The sequence below is a fragment of the Pleurodeles waltl genome, chromosome 3_1, assembly GCF_031143425.1.
Source record: "Pleurodeles waltl isolate 20211129_DDA chromosome 3_1, aPleWal1.hap1.20221129, whole genome shotgun sequence".
Taxonomy (NCBI): Eukaryota; Metazoa; Chordata; class Amphibia; order Caudata; family Salamandridae; genus Pleurodeles; species Pleurodeles waltl.
Window position 1 is genome coordinate 527,498,815 of NC_090440.1, and position 14,640 is coordinate 527,513,454.

The 14,640-nt window shown below is 43.4% G+C and overlaps 1 protein-coding gene across 5 annotated transcripts in view; it reads left to right on the forward strand.

Annotated features, from left to right (window-relative positions):
• Positions 1-920: 920 nt before the first annotated feature.
• The window catches only part of ANKDD1A (ankyrin repeat and death domain containing 1A), a 315,687-nt gene continuing 301,967 nt past the window's right edge, over positions 921-14,640 (forward strand). For 2 of the 5 annotated variants that reach the window (XM_069222812.1, XM_069222816.1), the window contains exon 1: positions 923-1,100. In XM_069222812.1, the coding sequence (XP_069078913.1) occupies positions 1,067-1,100 (34 nt within the window). In that variant the 5' untranslated portion in view covers positions 923-1,066. Of the gene's footprint in view, positions 1,101-9,173; positions 9,284-14,640 lie in introns of those variants that run through there. The other 3 variants (XM_069222814.1, XM_069222817.1, XM_069222815.1) reach the window with 3 other exon arrangements.

The following is a 14,640-nucleotide window of genomic DNA, read 5'->3' on the forward strand; positions in this document are numbered from 1 at the left end:
TTAGACATGTCGTGTTTGTCAATTACCACCAATCATGGACAAAATATTTCACTGACAAAGGGCCCAGGTAGCACGGAGGAAGAAAATGTAGGTACGTTAGCTGTCAGATGGCCCATGTCGTGTTCGAAATAGGTAAACTAATGACAGGCTATAAGTACTGCAATTTTGCAGCAGTTTTAACAAAGTTATTAGACAGTTACTTTCTACACATAATATCCTATTACGTGAGCACGACTAAAACAGTCTCATTATTAAGTGTCACTCACGGTGTCACATGTAAAGCACCCAGAAGCAACATTGACGACATGAAAACGTTTCACAAATGTAAAGGGAAAACTTGGATACAATGAAGAGGTAGAGGTAAAAAAGTAACTACTCCCACTCCTACTCAGCCACTTTCCGCTTGTTAGTACTGTAACAAACTACGAGCGCGAGTGTCAGTAGCAATTATTTTAAAACATAATGAAATTCGAATTTAAACCAGAGTTTCGCGTTTGACAAGTTTCACAACAACACGAGCACTATGAATAGCTTATGAAAGGGTACACCGTGCTTTCCGTTGCCAAGGATGATCGTGCATCTTGCAGAAAAAGAGATGAGCACCGTTTCCCCTTTAACCCACCCAGTTACATAGACTAGTAAGGATTCTACGGCTATATGCAAAGCAGTATGGCGCCCAGTGCCTGGTACATTCTAGGAACAAAGCTCGTTCACTAGATCCGCACTGTCTGAGACTCATACTGTGTGTGCTCCGAAACGCTTAGGCAGCGCATTCGCCTTAGAAAAACGTCACCGCTACAAAAAAATAAAAAAAAGTAAGTGTAAGTGTGACATACAGCCTGACGCTAAGATGGCCGCACAGGGAGTTCGGCCCTGCCTACATGCGCGGTCACGTTCTGGGTTTAACAGAGACTGGAGAATGGGCGCGCGCTGAGAAACGGCGGAGGGTGGTGATTGCAAGAGCTGAGGCTCGCACGGAAAGGGAGCCGGGGCTCGGACGTGCTGCTCCGGGCAGGTGAGGAATGAGGGGACGACGACAACCCTGAGAAGCGCTGCAGCGGCAGGGATGGAGGATGACCTGGTGTCGGAGGATGACATCTGTGAGTGCCCAGGAGGGTGATGGAGAGACTCATTACGCACAGTCAGGGGCGGAGAGGAGGGGTTGTTCAAGCTTGTCACATTCACCAAATAGACATAGGAGCGATAAGTCATGGGCAATTAATGTGATATTCTGCTCTGAAAATATGATTTTATTTCCATAGAAAATACGCAAAATCTACTAACTTGTCTTTAACAAATGCTCATAAAATGCATTCATTTTCCCTAAGATGAAAAAATAGTGAAATTGGTCAAGTGTTTTAAATTGATGATTAGTGTGTGTGAGAAAATGAACAGAATCTTTGTATTTTGTCCAGCTTCACCATGTGTATGTTTCTCTCACACAATCGGCAGAGCCTAATACATTCAATAGAAATGCTCACGTGTTATCTGGAAATATACATGCAATAAGTATATAAATCCTGAACATTTCTTTCATAAATGTGCATTATATTTAAATGCCGTAACTAGTTTTTACGTCTTCTTTTACTGCACATACGCCGTTTCTACTTGTTTATAAACCTATACTATTTGGACACTATTTTAATATTCATATTTATAAATGAACATTCGGCTGCAGTGCATTTATTTATAAAACCACAGGTAGCTATAATTACCGGTTTTAGGTAAAGAACCTTAACCTGTTTACTGCTAGAAATGTCATTATTTGAAATTTTATTTGTATTTAATAATTATTATTAGCCCATCCGGTTGGCATGTATACAACACCGCACCATAACCTACCCGCTGGTGAAACCCAGAGCTTTTATACTTTTTACTTTAGCTTTTTGGACCTTGGGATGGTGTCGCTGCAGCTCCCTGGAGAAGGTACTCATACCTGCAACTTCTCTTGTTCTAGTTTAACAGGCAGCACACTTCAGCCAGTGTCACTGATGGGGCGGTGGCAGCTTTTAATATGGCATGTAATGGTTTACTTTGAGACACAAGGATAGTAGGGAATATCCTTCCCTACGAGGCACATTATGGAATTAAATCTTAAAATAAATCCTCTTTAACGGTATATGGATAAGGGGGGTTGGCGTCCTCAATACCCCAGGTCGCCCTCGTTTCAGTGTGCCCTCAGCCCCATGCAGCTTGCTGACGCATGCAGCTTGGGTGTTCAGGTAATGCATGCTAGAGGTCACCTGTTGTGACTCTGCCAACTAGAAAGACAGTATAACCTGTACAGTGCTCACTGTAACTGTTTGGATAACATCTTGTTTTGGAATTTCTGCGTTTATGGTCTCTTGAAATGGCTGTAATGTGGCATGCTAGTGCTGTGGAAATTAAAAGTTGTTTCCCAGATTTACTATTAAACATCTTCCTGATCACACCATCCCGTTAGAGTTACTATTTCTATGATCTGTACTGTTGCTCTCTAATGCTGAAAACTTTTGGACATTGTTTCGGTTGGCGAAGATAAATCATGTAATCTTGCTAGTGACACCTTCGTAAGAAAGTCATGGTATGGTGAATAGTCATTTATCTTCAGTTCTTTCAAGTATAGTACAAAAATGTGGACTATAAGATAATAGTCAGTGGTTCAATTGAACATGATGATAGGTGACTGCGACAAGATGGTATTTGATTATTTTTTTTTAATCAAGGAAGGGTGACACCCCCCTTGCTTGTCATATTATTCCACATAATAGGTGCACGTTAAGAACCTTTGGTACTCTAACAATAAGGAGAGCTGTAATGGCCAAATCCAAGAGCAGATGGAAGATATGGAACTGAGGTAGTGAAAGATATTACTCCATAAACTCAATGTTTAGTCAGAGCTATAGCTTCGAAAAATAAGGGCATTTATTTACAGATAGGTAAGTACCATGTCTGAAATTGGAAGAGCAGCGCACAATACAACAAGTATGCTACTGATAACTCTGTTTGTAGAGGACTGGAGACATTTTACAAGAGTTTTTTTTGTAGGTGGTCCACTTTTCAGGAGTACAGATAAAAATACTAATACCATAACTATTAGTGTTCAGCACCCAGCTGTAGCTTATTCCTCTTGCACTCACATAAGACATCTCTGCTTTGGTCTCATGCATCACCCACTAATGTACTAGCCCGTAAACCAGCTATCATCACCTGAACAGACATGAAATAGCTAAAGAGATCTGACACATACTGCTGGCCAGTCAGCTGATTCTACTTTATTCCACCAGTACAGATCCCAGTTGTCTACACATCATGATCTCTCATTTGAATCTCACAATGCCACTCAGATATGAGATGCTAGTAACAACGCCCACCCCAGCAAATCTCCCTACTACTTGTCTTTCCAACCATGAATGCTCAGGTCTAAAACCGTTAAACAAAATATCATGTTGGACAACTCAATGCCCTAACTAGTTAAGTAGAATATGGTCATGAGAAATACCATGAAGGGACCTGATAAGTTGCTTAAAGGTTCCAGCTTACTGAAAATCATAATGTCTGCATCTATTTCTCAGAACTTTTTATCCACCACACTACTAAGCGCTGTGTCCCATAACACAATAACCAAACCTCGGTGGTCATCACGCATGACAAGGAAACACTTACCAAATAAGATAAAATAAAAACAAAGGCAACGCCATCCCAATCACACATCCTACATGGCATAGCTTTCTGCCCTTATAGATAAGCACTTCAGTGCCCCTCATAGGGGTAGTAAGAGCTATATAAATGCTGCAATATAACATAAATAAATAGATTTTGGGAGAGTGAAGCCTTGTGTACTGTACTATAGCATTTATATAATGCTTACTACCACTATGTCGGATGCTGAAGTGCTTGTGCACATGGGTAGCATGCTACACTGCGCAGGGTGTGTGGTTAGAAGGATCCAGTCTTTGTTCTGATAGTATATGGGAAGTGTTTCTATGTCAGGCATGATGTCCTATGAGGTGTGGTTATTGTGTTATAGGACGCAGCACGTAGCTGTGTGGGGGTGTTGAAGTGTGTGAGACAGACACTCAGTTTTATGGTTTTCAGTATGCTGGTAGCTTTGTGCAGCTTTGCAGGTCCCTCTTTGATAAGTCTTATGATATCTGCTTAGCTGGTTACTGTACTGAGTTGTCCAGTCTAGGATTTTGTGCATAGTTGTAGTCCTGACCTAGCGAGGTTAGAGGGAGAGGGAAGCGGAGAGATTTGTTGGGATTTGTATTATCATCATAGTGGTGGACTATGTTAGACTTTCCAAAATATCCAGCAATTTGTGACAGATCTCTATAGTTATTCCATACCTTTTCTTGCAGTGACGTTTGGCACTTAGCCCGTACAGTGCAGGTGGTGAGCAACCATCACAGCACATATGTGCAGTGTGAATCTAAGAGGTACAAGTTACAATTTGCTGCTGACTGCTGCATTTTATGGTCTTAGTATTACTGTGAGCCATAACTGTTCAATACAAGTATAGAACTATATAATGCAACGTTGAACAGTATGCCAGCCCTTCTCATCTTGTCTGTATGTCGAAAGAAGTTTGCGGGTAGAGTTGTTTCAAGTTCGTGGGTTCTAAACTGTAGTTTGAGCTTGTGGGTGCGAGTGTCTTCAGGGCTCCGTTACCGAGGTGTGGGTGGTGCAGTTATTTTCGTATCTGGTCTGCTTTTTACTAGCTCCACAGAAAAGCAGATAGTCTGCCATTCAAACTCATCACAATTTCGTGTCGGCCAGCCAAAGTGTTATCTGACTGGGTGTTTTCTTTTTTTAACTAAAAACGTACTGCTGAGTTGTTCCAAAGCTGTCTTTGTTTATATGGCAGCGACAGAATGCAGAGAGGAAGACCCTCTACTGCCCTCACTGCGACTGACAAACTACACATCCAGTCAATCCCAGGCGCTCTTGAGAAAGAATACACAAGGGAAAGGACCTTCAGATGCGAGATCTCTTCCATCGGTGAATATGAAGCTAGAGTTTGGGCAGCCCTGGCCTTCAATATTCTTGAACTGAGTTCCGAAAAAGAGAATACCACCAGGTCCTAAAGCCCCAAAATATTTATATTCATTCTCTTGCTCTCTCCCGCGCCTTTCCTTTGTTTCACATCTCTCTCTCTCTCCCTGATCACTGTAGTTCCAGCTGCTTCAGAGAAAAATGCCAGCCATTTATTGGTGTCTAGAGATTAAGATGAACACACAGCCCTTGTCGATTATGCGCTGGGCAGGTGTAACCCCGCCAATGCCATAAATCTGTGCACTCCATTCATTGTGTGCTACATGGCTATTTGCCTGCGCTGCCTCACTTCCGGTTGTTTTAGATATAGTTGCACATTGTGACCGCATGTCCAGAGTTCTGGGGGAAAAAAATGCTTTTCCACCTTGATGCAAGCCACCCAACACGCGGGTAATACTGGCTTTCCATCCGGAAAGACAAGTTTGCCCAGTGTGCAGGCAGAAACACCGGAAAAGACAGCACAGCTCCACCAGGAAGAAACTATTTCCTGAACACCACCAGCACAATAACCGAGTACTTTTTTAGCTGGTGTTTCCTGTTCAAGAATCTCACGACAAACGTCTCGTTCGGAATAGTGATGTATTATTTATTCGTAGTGACATAACAAGGGTTTGCACAGAGCTCTTTTCTGTCGGCTATACTTTCAGAAGTCCTTTGATCATGAAGGAGACAAATTCTCCGTGACAATAAGCACAACACAGAGAGACGATGTATTAAAGCTCCTGAAGCAGATGTTGATAATATACATATTCACGCTGATTAACCAACTGAACATACGATTTAGCAATACGCTCACGACGCAGGATAATCGGCTTAGGACGTCCTTAAATTAAAGACAGACTGGCAGTCATTCATTTCTGGGTGGGCTTCAGAGTATCTAAAATTAAATCTATCAAAGATCGAGTTTGTCTTTCTTACCAGAAGAAACCCAGACTCCCAGACAGGGGCGGGCTGGTACCCTCTAAAAGTGGTGGGGTGCGTGAAGTGCCCCACCACTTCCTAAAAGAAAAAGAAAACACACCCTCCCTCCTAATACCCAAAATAAAATATCCCTTCCATCCAAAAGCCCAAATACAAACATAACACTAACTACAAAATAAACACAACCACTACATTTATATGCATTACACATTTGAAATAAAATAAAATAAAACCGAACATACCCGAGGGCTGTGCGACCTCCTCGGTGTTCTTCTGCTGTCTTAAGACAGCTGTGTGAAGAGCTTCAGAGTGTGCATGTCACTTTGGCCGGCACAAAACAGCCGGCCAAAGTGACATGCGCACTTTGGAGCATCCAGTCAGTCCTGCTTCTGAGCCTGGGACTGGCACTGTTGCATTGGGCACTGCACCATTAAAAATAAAAAGGTAATTAAATCCTTTCATTTGCATTTTATTTTTGCCTACGCAGCTCGCAGCGGGTGGGGCGATACTCCACTGCACTCGAGAAAAAAAGTCTTAGTTCGCAGAACTCCTCATCCAGGAGTGGCTTAGTAATATGAACTTAGACAACCTCTCCCCAGTCTGTTACCCTATGCAATATTCTCAGGTTTCCCACTCGACTCCTGTCTGTCCACTAAGGACCGTATGAAGAATAAACCACAGACATTTCCAATTTGTAATACTATGTAAAATTAAACCCTTCCTCCCACCTATAAAGTTACAGTCCACAGTTCAGGCCGTGAATTATCACACATTGATGGAGGCAATCCTTTACTTAGTGGTTTCCGAGACTCCTCATCAATGTCCATCAAATTCGTTCTTTGGGCAGAGTGCTCAAGTAATCCACACCCAAACAATTTTAACTACACTTAGTGTGACAGAGGATACCAAGCATATGCTAGTTGTAAGACTCAATGGAAGCATTCGTCCTATCACCTTTTGTGTGTTTGATGTTACGCCCAAAGTGGCAAGGGCATGCCCAGAAGTGGGTTGCATGCTCACTATGGCACTGAAACCAAGCTACACCCGAGTGACGAACCACTATTAGGGCAAAAACAGTCTTGGGTTGCTTGTCTTCCGGCTCAAGGAGTACCTGGCCTGGCAGTTCCGGCTGGACTCTTCCCGTTGGAGCATGTTCATAACTGGTTTGCATGTGGCTGGGTGCAAACTGAGGCGGCATGGTGGCCAAAAGAACAATGAGCTGGAATGCTACCCAGTGATTAGACGTATTGCAAACATTCCTCCCATCATTGTTTTTGTGCTATGTACAGCATTCTGTGGCCCTTTGAATCAAGGCCTGCATTATATAAATATCTGTAATAAAATAAAAACATACAATAACATGCTTTTAATCAAGCAATCAACACCACTGGCATCAGTCATTGAGCCTCCCAGACTTGCCTTTTACCTAGTGTGTCCCTTCGGCATGGGTACCAGGAGGCTATATGTATGTTGTTGCTTATGTTACAGTTTACTTTACTGCTTGTAGTATGGATCATTCAGTTCAACAAAATTCAGGCTTATGCACCCTGTTGTGCCAACATGCCAAACCACTGAACTACTACCATCAAAACCAGGATGTACCCAATCACTTGTGCAGCTAGAGGTCGTGGCTGGCCAGTTTTCATGGCCTTTTGCTTTCATCTTTTACTGATGAGACTGTTTCACTTGCAGAAATAAAACAATAGCTTGGAGGGAATCATCCCAAGCTGACCCTTCTCTTTGGTGCATGGAGACTCACAATAGAGAAGCCAGGCAGGCTGTACGCTACAGCAGCAGAAAGTTGCTCTGGACAACCTAGATTGATCCTGAGAAGGACAACACCAGTAAGGAGCAGTGCTTTGCAGAGGCCTCCATTGTTTCTGCAACTTGACTTGAAGTCCTTCCATCTCGCCTTCTGACCCAAGATTCCTGCCGGGCTACCTGTGTTTGTATCTGTCTGCACTGTGCTTAGATTTCCACTAGGCCTCCCTTTGTTATAGAACTGTTAAAGGCAATTCTCTCAGACCACAGGCAGAAAAGTCAGACACCACACCATGGCCTTAAATGAGCATTGCTCTTACCCTTTTCGATATTTTATGTGATCAAAATGATTCAGGTTGTGAGGTGGGGCCTAGGGATGGGCATTGGAATGCATTCCTGTAGCTGCAGTGCTTGACTGATTCCTGGCGTTGAGGATGAAGTGGAAGACCTGTGCTGGATAAAGGTTGTGAGATGGAGCCCAGAGGAGGAGGAGGATAGAAAGAGCACCTGGCTGGTTGGGATGAGATAAGTTTTGGATGGTGAGTGGGAAATAAGACGTACAGTTATAGGTTGAGATTGGTTCTGTGGCTGATGGTGAGACGAGCCCCAGAGCTTGGAATGTGATGTGAATTCCGCGGGGTGAAAATAATTTTGAAGCTTTGCGGGATTGATCCTAGGGTCTAGGGGAGTTGGAGACCTTCCTCGACTTAAAGGGGTATGTATGGTGAATCCCTGGGGGCACTGGAGAGAGGTTAGCCCTGGAGCTGGATGGTGAGCTGAGGTCTTGGTATGGGGGGGTCTCTCGTGAACCCTGATCACATGAGGTGAGATGTAGCATCTTTCTCTTGTGAGGAGAGCTGGGGGACAAGCAGTAAAATAAACCATAGGCTTGGGGATGGAATGAGAATTGTGACTAGGATAATGTGAGGAGCGGAGTCATGGCACTAGGCATTGGTAGCGTAGGATGAAAACTCTGGGCTGGTGATGATATGCGGGACAGCAAAGCAAAACTGCCTGGTGGTTGTGTTTGTATCCAAGCGAACTGAGAGTCTGTAAGTTTGACCCTTTGTGTTGCAATCTCCAAGGTTATTCAGCGTTTGCTAAACCGGTTTGTTCACCGTAGGTCTGTATTTTATACTTCCATACTTTCCTGAGTTTAGGACATAGACGTTGATTTGTATAATATCGGTGTGGATTTGCGCTTATAGATGAGCCCGCTCCCCGAGTAGACACATTCAGAAGCACGTGACAGACTGGAACTCGTAGCAAGGAGCCCAGGCGCGCCACAGGTTCCGAAACTGAACGGCGTCCTAACGTGCCACGGTGGCTCTATGTTACTTAAGTGTTCGCCGGCCTTAAGTAATCGGGAAAAGATACGTCACTGTGGTAAACGGGTTCACAGCGTGGTTGCTTCTGCTGGAATCCTGTCCAGCGGCAGGTTCTTCCAGGTCATGGCGCTTTTGTCTAAACCGGTAACCAAGAACCTCTTGTGCCCCCGTGCTGTTGGTGTGACGTGGAGGAAGCGTGCTAGAAATGCAAACAATGTTCCTCGTGTTTATAGGATGAGGTAAGTTTCATTGTCTGTTTTTAATTTGTTTGGAACTGGCGACGAGTCATGACTGACACTTCAGTGACAGACATTGCGTTTTCGGAGGCCTCACCTTTCTCAGGTGGCTGCTTCTCTAATAATGTGTTTCAGTGTCATTTTGTGTAATTTTAAACTGCCAAAGTTAATAAGTATAACTCGGGGCTAGGGGATGTCGGGGAGGCTCACGTCGAACATTGTTCAGAGACCACTTTTCCACGTTCTCTACAACGTTCGTATGATCCGGATACCCAGTGGGTGCATTGTCGGCGAGCCACCCGCTGAGGAGTAGGGGGTGGAGGGGATTTACTGGGGAGGAATGAAGTATTGCTGTGCTTCATAAGACTGCACTCGGTTTTGTTCACGGAATTCTACAAGCCTTTGCCCTTTTTGTTTAAAATGGAGTTTGCTAAACAAATGGTTGAGTAAAATTGTTGCCATTTAATGAATTTGTGGATCTTTAAATTCATCTAGAATTTGGGTACTTATATAGTACTTTTCTACGCCTCTACTCATTATTTAAAAACACAAGGCTGAGTGATGTTTATCTTGCATAAACCATTGAGCAGAGGCATAACACAGCTTTGAGCGGCGTAGGTGCTCCCCATCCCTCCAGGGGGAGCCCATCCGGTCCAAGGCCAATTATCTGTGAGCTGTTGGAGACTCAGGGTCTCCTCATCACATTCTGCACGGAGCCCTACCATGTTGCGTTACACCCCTGCCATTGAGGCCTCCTGTGTTGATCTAACATTATGTCAACTGTGAATAAATAGATGAATGAATGAAGCATTTGTAAAACCTAACAATCACCCCGCAGGACATCTCGACACTGGAATCAGTGAACAGAGAAACTTGTACATCGTAAACTGAAGGGATAGCAACACTTTAGGGCTCAGAGAAAAGCAAGGTTTTGAGGCGCTTTCTAAAGGTATCACTATTGTCCACTTGTTTCAGAGGAAGCGGAAGATCATTCCATGCCCTGGTCCTGAGAACAAATGTGGATCTGCGTCCTCTGGTCTGTAGCCTAAACTTCGGGAACAATAGTAGTTTGTTACTGGCAGGGGAGAGTAAGGAACACGTTGACCTGAGAGACATTTGGGGCCACTTGATAAAGTGCTCTGTAAACAAAGGTTAAGGATTTAAATACAATCAGTTTTTCAACAAGGAAGTCAGTGAGGTTCCGGTAACCCCTCAGCGTTGGAACTTTTGCTGGGGAGTTTAATGGCCAATCTGACTTTTGAACCACCTGCAGGATCGTGATCAGATATTTGGGCATACCCAAGTAAAGATTGTTATAGTTATCAAGTCTTGAGGTGATCAGGATGTGTACAACCGTTTTTCTTGATGAGAGAGGAAAAAAGACTAAGAACTATTTAAGGGACTTGATCACAAAGAAACAGACGCCCAAAGCAGTGTTCCTATGTTGGCGGAAAGATAAATAATTTTAAAGGTTAATTCCCAGTTTTTTTTACTACATTAGTATGCAGAGGGCAAGAATCAATTGGGTATCGTCTGCGTAGGACATAGTTAAGATACCAAATGATTCAGTAAGAGCTATAAGCGTATATATATATATGATATGTTAAATAAAGTGGAGCGAAGGGACTAGCCCTGCGGGACACCATATTTCAGTGATTTCTCCTTTGATCTGAAAGGGCCCAACATTAACACATGCTTTCTATTATCTGAAAAGAACGGGAACCAAGCCTGTGCATGGCCTCGAATACCTATGTCAGCCAGACGTTGAAGAATGATATTGTGACATATTGTGTCAAATGTTGCTGTCACATCTTTAAGGATTCTGGGAGTTCTAGAAGCCAAGATTATGTGGAGTGACTAGGCCTAAAGCCATCTTTAAAAAATGAAGAATGTTATATGTTTCTTACAAATCCACAAGTTGGAGATAGACCAGTTTTTCAAGATTTTTTGCTGGTGCCGGAAGCAAGGAAAAAGGTCTGAAATTAGACAAGATCTTCTGATCCACATTTGATTTCTTAAGTAGTGATTGAACAAGCGGTAGCTTCCATCTGTCAGGAACAGAAGAGAGAAGTGACTGATTGAATATCGAGTTCAAGATTGGATTGATGATCTTGAAAGCTTCATTTAAGACTGATGGATGACAAGGATCAAAGGGCGATTCTGATTTGCAGTGCATATTAGCCTGTTCATACTTTTCCAAAATTATAGAACTGAACTCTGTAAAATGGGATACAGCGGGACTAACTAATGAGACCCTCACAAGCTTCGTCCTCGGTGCATCATCAGGAGTGAAACAAGTACAAATGGCTTCAGTATTATGGTAAAATAAATCATCCAGCTTATCACAAAGTTCTTGCAAGAAACTAGGATCAGGTGTACAGCTTTTGAGCTGTAAGAAGCCTTTTGAAATTTGGAAGATAGCACAAAAAACATAATTTTCTGATTCAATCCATGTACGAAAATGCAGTCTGTTGACTTCTATAATGGATTTATGGTATTTTTCATGGCAGATTTATATATGTCTCTGTCAGTTTAGGACTACGTAGCTCTGAAGGCCCGGTCCAACTGTCTACAAGTAAGGTGTTCTTTTGCCAAAGGAGATGAGAACCAGTGGGCAGATAATGCTCAGTTCTTCTGATAGTTAAGCCCCTGAGGCAATTGGTCGTCAATAGCCTAAGTGAGCCAGTAATTACAATTGTCTAGGTCAGTGGTCTGATTAAAGCTAATACCTTGTAATTTGCCCCAGTGTTGATGTGTGACATCCATCTATTCTTCTTGAGGCCCAGTTCCTAGTTCTATGCAGATCTGATACCAGAATTAGTAGAATAAACGTGTGATCAGACAATATCTGGGCTTCAAGTTTACCACCTATAAAAGACTTCAGATTAGTAAAAACTAAGTCCAGCATATGCCCCGCTTGATATGCAGAGATGGACACCAATTGAGCAAGATTGGGGGCTGTTAGATGGTCTGTAAGAGTCCCAGCATCACCATTATTAACATCAACAATATGACAGTTGAAATCGCCTAGGATGGTGAAATTTGAATATTGAAGCCATTAAGGGATTTAAGGCCTTTAACAACGAGTTCAGAAATGGGGAACACGGTCTGGGGGAATGAAATACTAGGATACCAGGTAAAGAATCATGCTGACAGATCTTCAAACAGAAGGCCTCACTTTCTGCACCTTCTAACTTATCAGTATGGAACGCCGAACAGTAGCTAGTTTCAGTCCTATTTGTCATTTCTGAAGTATGGCTTGTGCTATGGGGTGGAATGTCGTAATGATTGTTGTGTTCCTCCCTCCAAAGCAGCTGAGTGGCTCCCGAACTCCAAAGCAGGTACTGTTTTTCTGTAGGAATTCCCAGCTGGGGCACATGGGTCTGCAGCCACAAGAAAGGGGAAGAACATTTTCTGGATGGACTCAACCTTGACCCCCGACTATCCAGGAGAAATGGGTGCAAAACAGAATCCAAAGACAACTTAAACTCATTCTGCGCCATTCATCAGTCTGTTATTGTCCACACCAGCAGTTACAAATAGTAGACACCTAAGAACTGTGGCGCAAGGAAAAGGGTCAGTGGCAGCAAAAGAAAATAATGTACACTATATATAACAAGAAACAAGTCTGATATTTTCCTCCCTAGTGTGCTCCTCTTCCTCATCGTGTCAGATAAAGCTCTTTGTGGCTGAGTCGTGAAGTACCAAATTAAACACCTTTTAGTAGAGTGACCTATAGAACGAGAGGTGTGCGGCACAGGGCGACCTGTCTTGCAATCATTGAGCCACTGTCCAGCCTGTTCCTATTCGCCATGTTTGACTACCAGTAGGTCTAGAAAGTGGTGTGCACGCTGCCGTCATTGGCCTATTGAGGCACTACTCGATCTCTGGTGACAGAGCTTTCCAGGGTTCCCTCATCCGTAAATCCGTAAAAGTTTAAGGCAAGAGCTTGAGTCATTGTTACTTTTCTACATCATAGCTTTCTTTATTGTTATGTTATTTTTGTTTATTTCAGTGGCTCTAATGTTGCCTCTGTACCACGTATTTCATATATACCTATCACATAGCCGTGATTCCTTTGTAGCAATAAAAGTGTGTTGCTGCATTTAAACAATTTATCAGTGTGACATGCCGTTTCTGCAGTAAGGGGTGTGAGTGTCAGGTCCTGCAGCCAATATTGTAGGAAGGGACCTAACTAGCTGCTTTTGCTACAGTGAGATACCTGCAAATAGGCCTGAGTCCTACACAACTGCCAGCTTATGTGTAAATTACAGGCGTAGGGATCACTATATCAACGCCTTTTCTTTAGGTGTGTACTACCTTGATTCTCTTATCGTCCTGACCTTTTTCCGCTTCTGCCATGGGAATTGATGTGAAGAGAATTGGAAGGGCACCCCACTCAATAATTGATTAAGAACAGTAAATTCTCCATGCAGCCGCAGATGGATCAACTAAGGCACCTTCAGAGGTGGATGGTGGACAACCGAGAATCATAAGTGCATTGTAAGTGTATTGATGAGTACAGGAGTGTTGTATAGAGCTCGGATCTGAGCGCTGCTCAGAAGGGTCTGTTTGGGGAAGGAGACTTGTGAAGATGATGAGGGCAGACTTAGAGAACCATATTGTGTGAGCAAAATGCATGAGTGAGTGCACGTAGGTGAAGCACTTACTGAACTAAACCACCCACAAAGTTTAGTGAAGTTTTGCAATCATGCTGGAAGCGCCACCCTAAAGAGGTTAGACATTCTAATTGATCAGGAGGTCCAGTGGAGATGTGTTATCCCTTTCAGCAAGTGGTACCCTAATTTATTTGAATCTCTGTCAAAGACAATATATTACTCTATAGTGTCTTGAAAAGAATTCAGTCTGATACCACAGAATGCACCGCTTCAGTAAACAGCATGGTGGCAGCGGATCAGGTATCACAGGCTGACCTTGCCTTGAGGAGCGTTCTACAGCAGAACATCCCACGTCACAGGGAACACGTGTGAACCCCCAGTTGCACTGGGCTGGCGATGCAGGAGTGGCACTGTGGTGTGGGAGCAACCCATGCAGACTTACGAGAAAATGATGTGCTCACTCGATGCAAGGCCATGGGTTGGCACACTTTTTCCTGGCAGTGTACTCTGACTCAGAGCAGCGGTGAACCTGGCAAGGGTGCACAATTGTTGACAAAAATGCCCATAAACAAAAATAAGCAGAAATGGACAATGGGGGGGCTAATTTCCTTTCCCACAAAAACTCGACTTGCAGAGATGACTTACAAAACAATGAGGGGCTATCAGAGAACAGCAGAGTGGCCCTCTCCTGAGATGAATGTGTGATAATTGACACATTGCAGAAGATGTAGAGTTCATGCA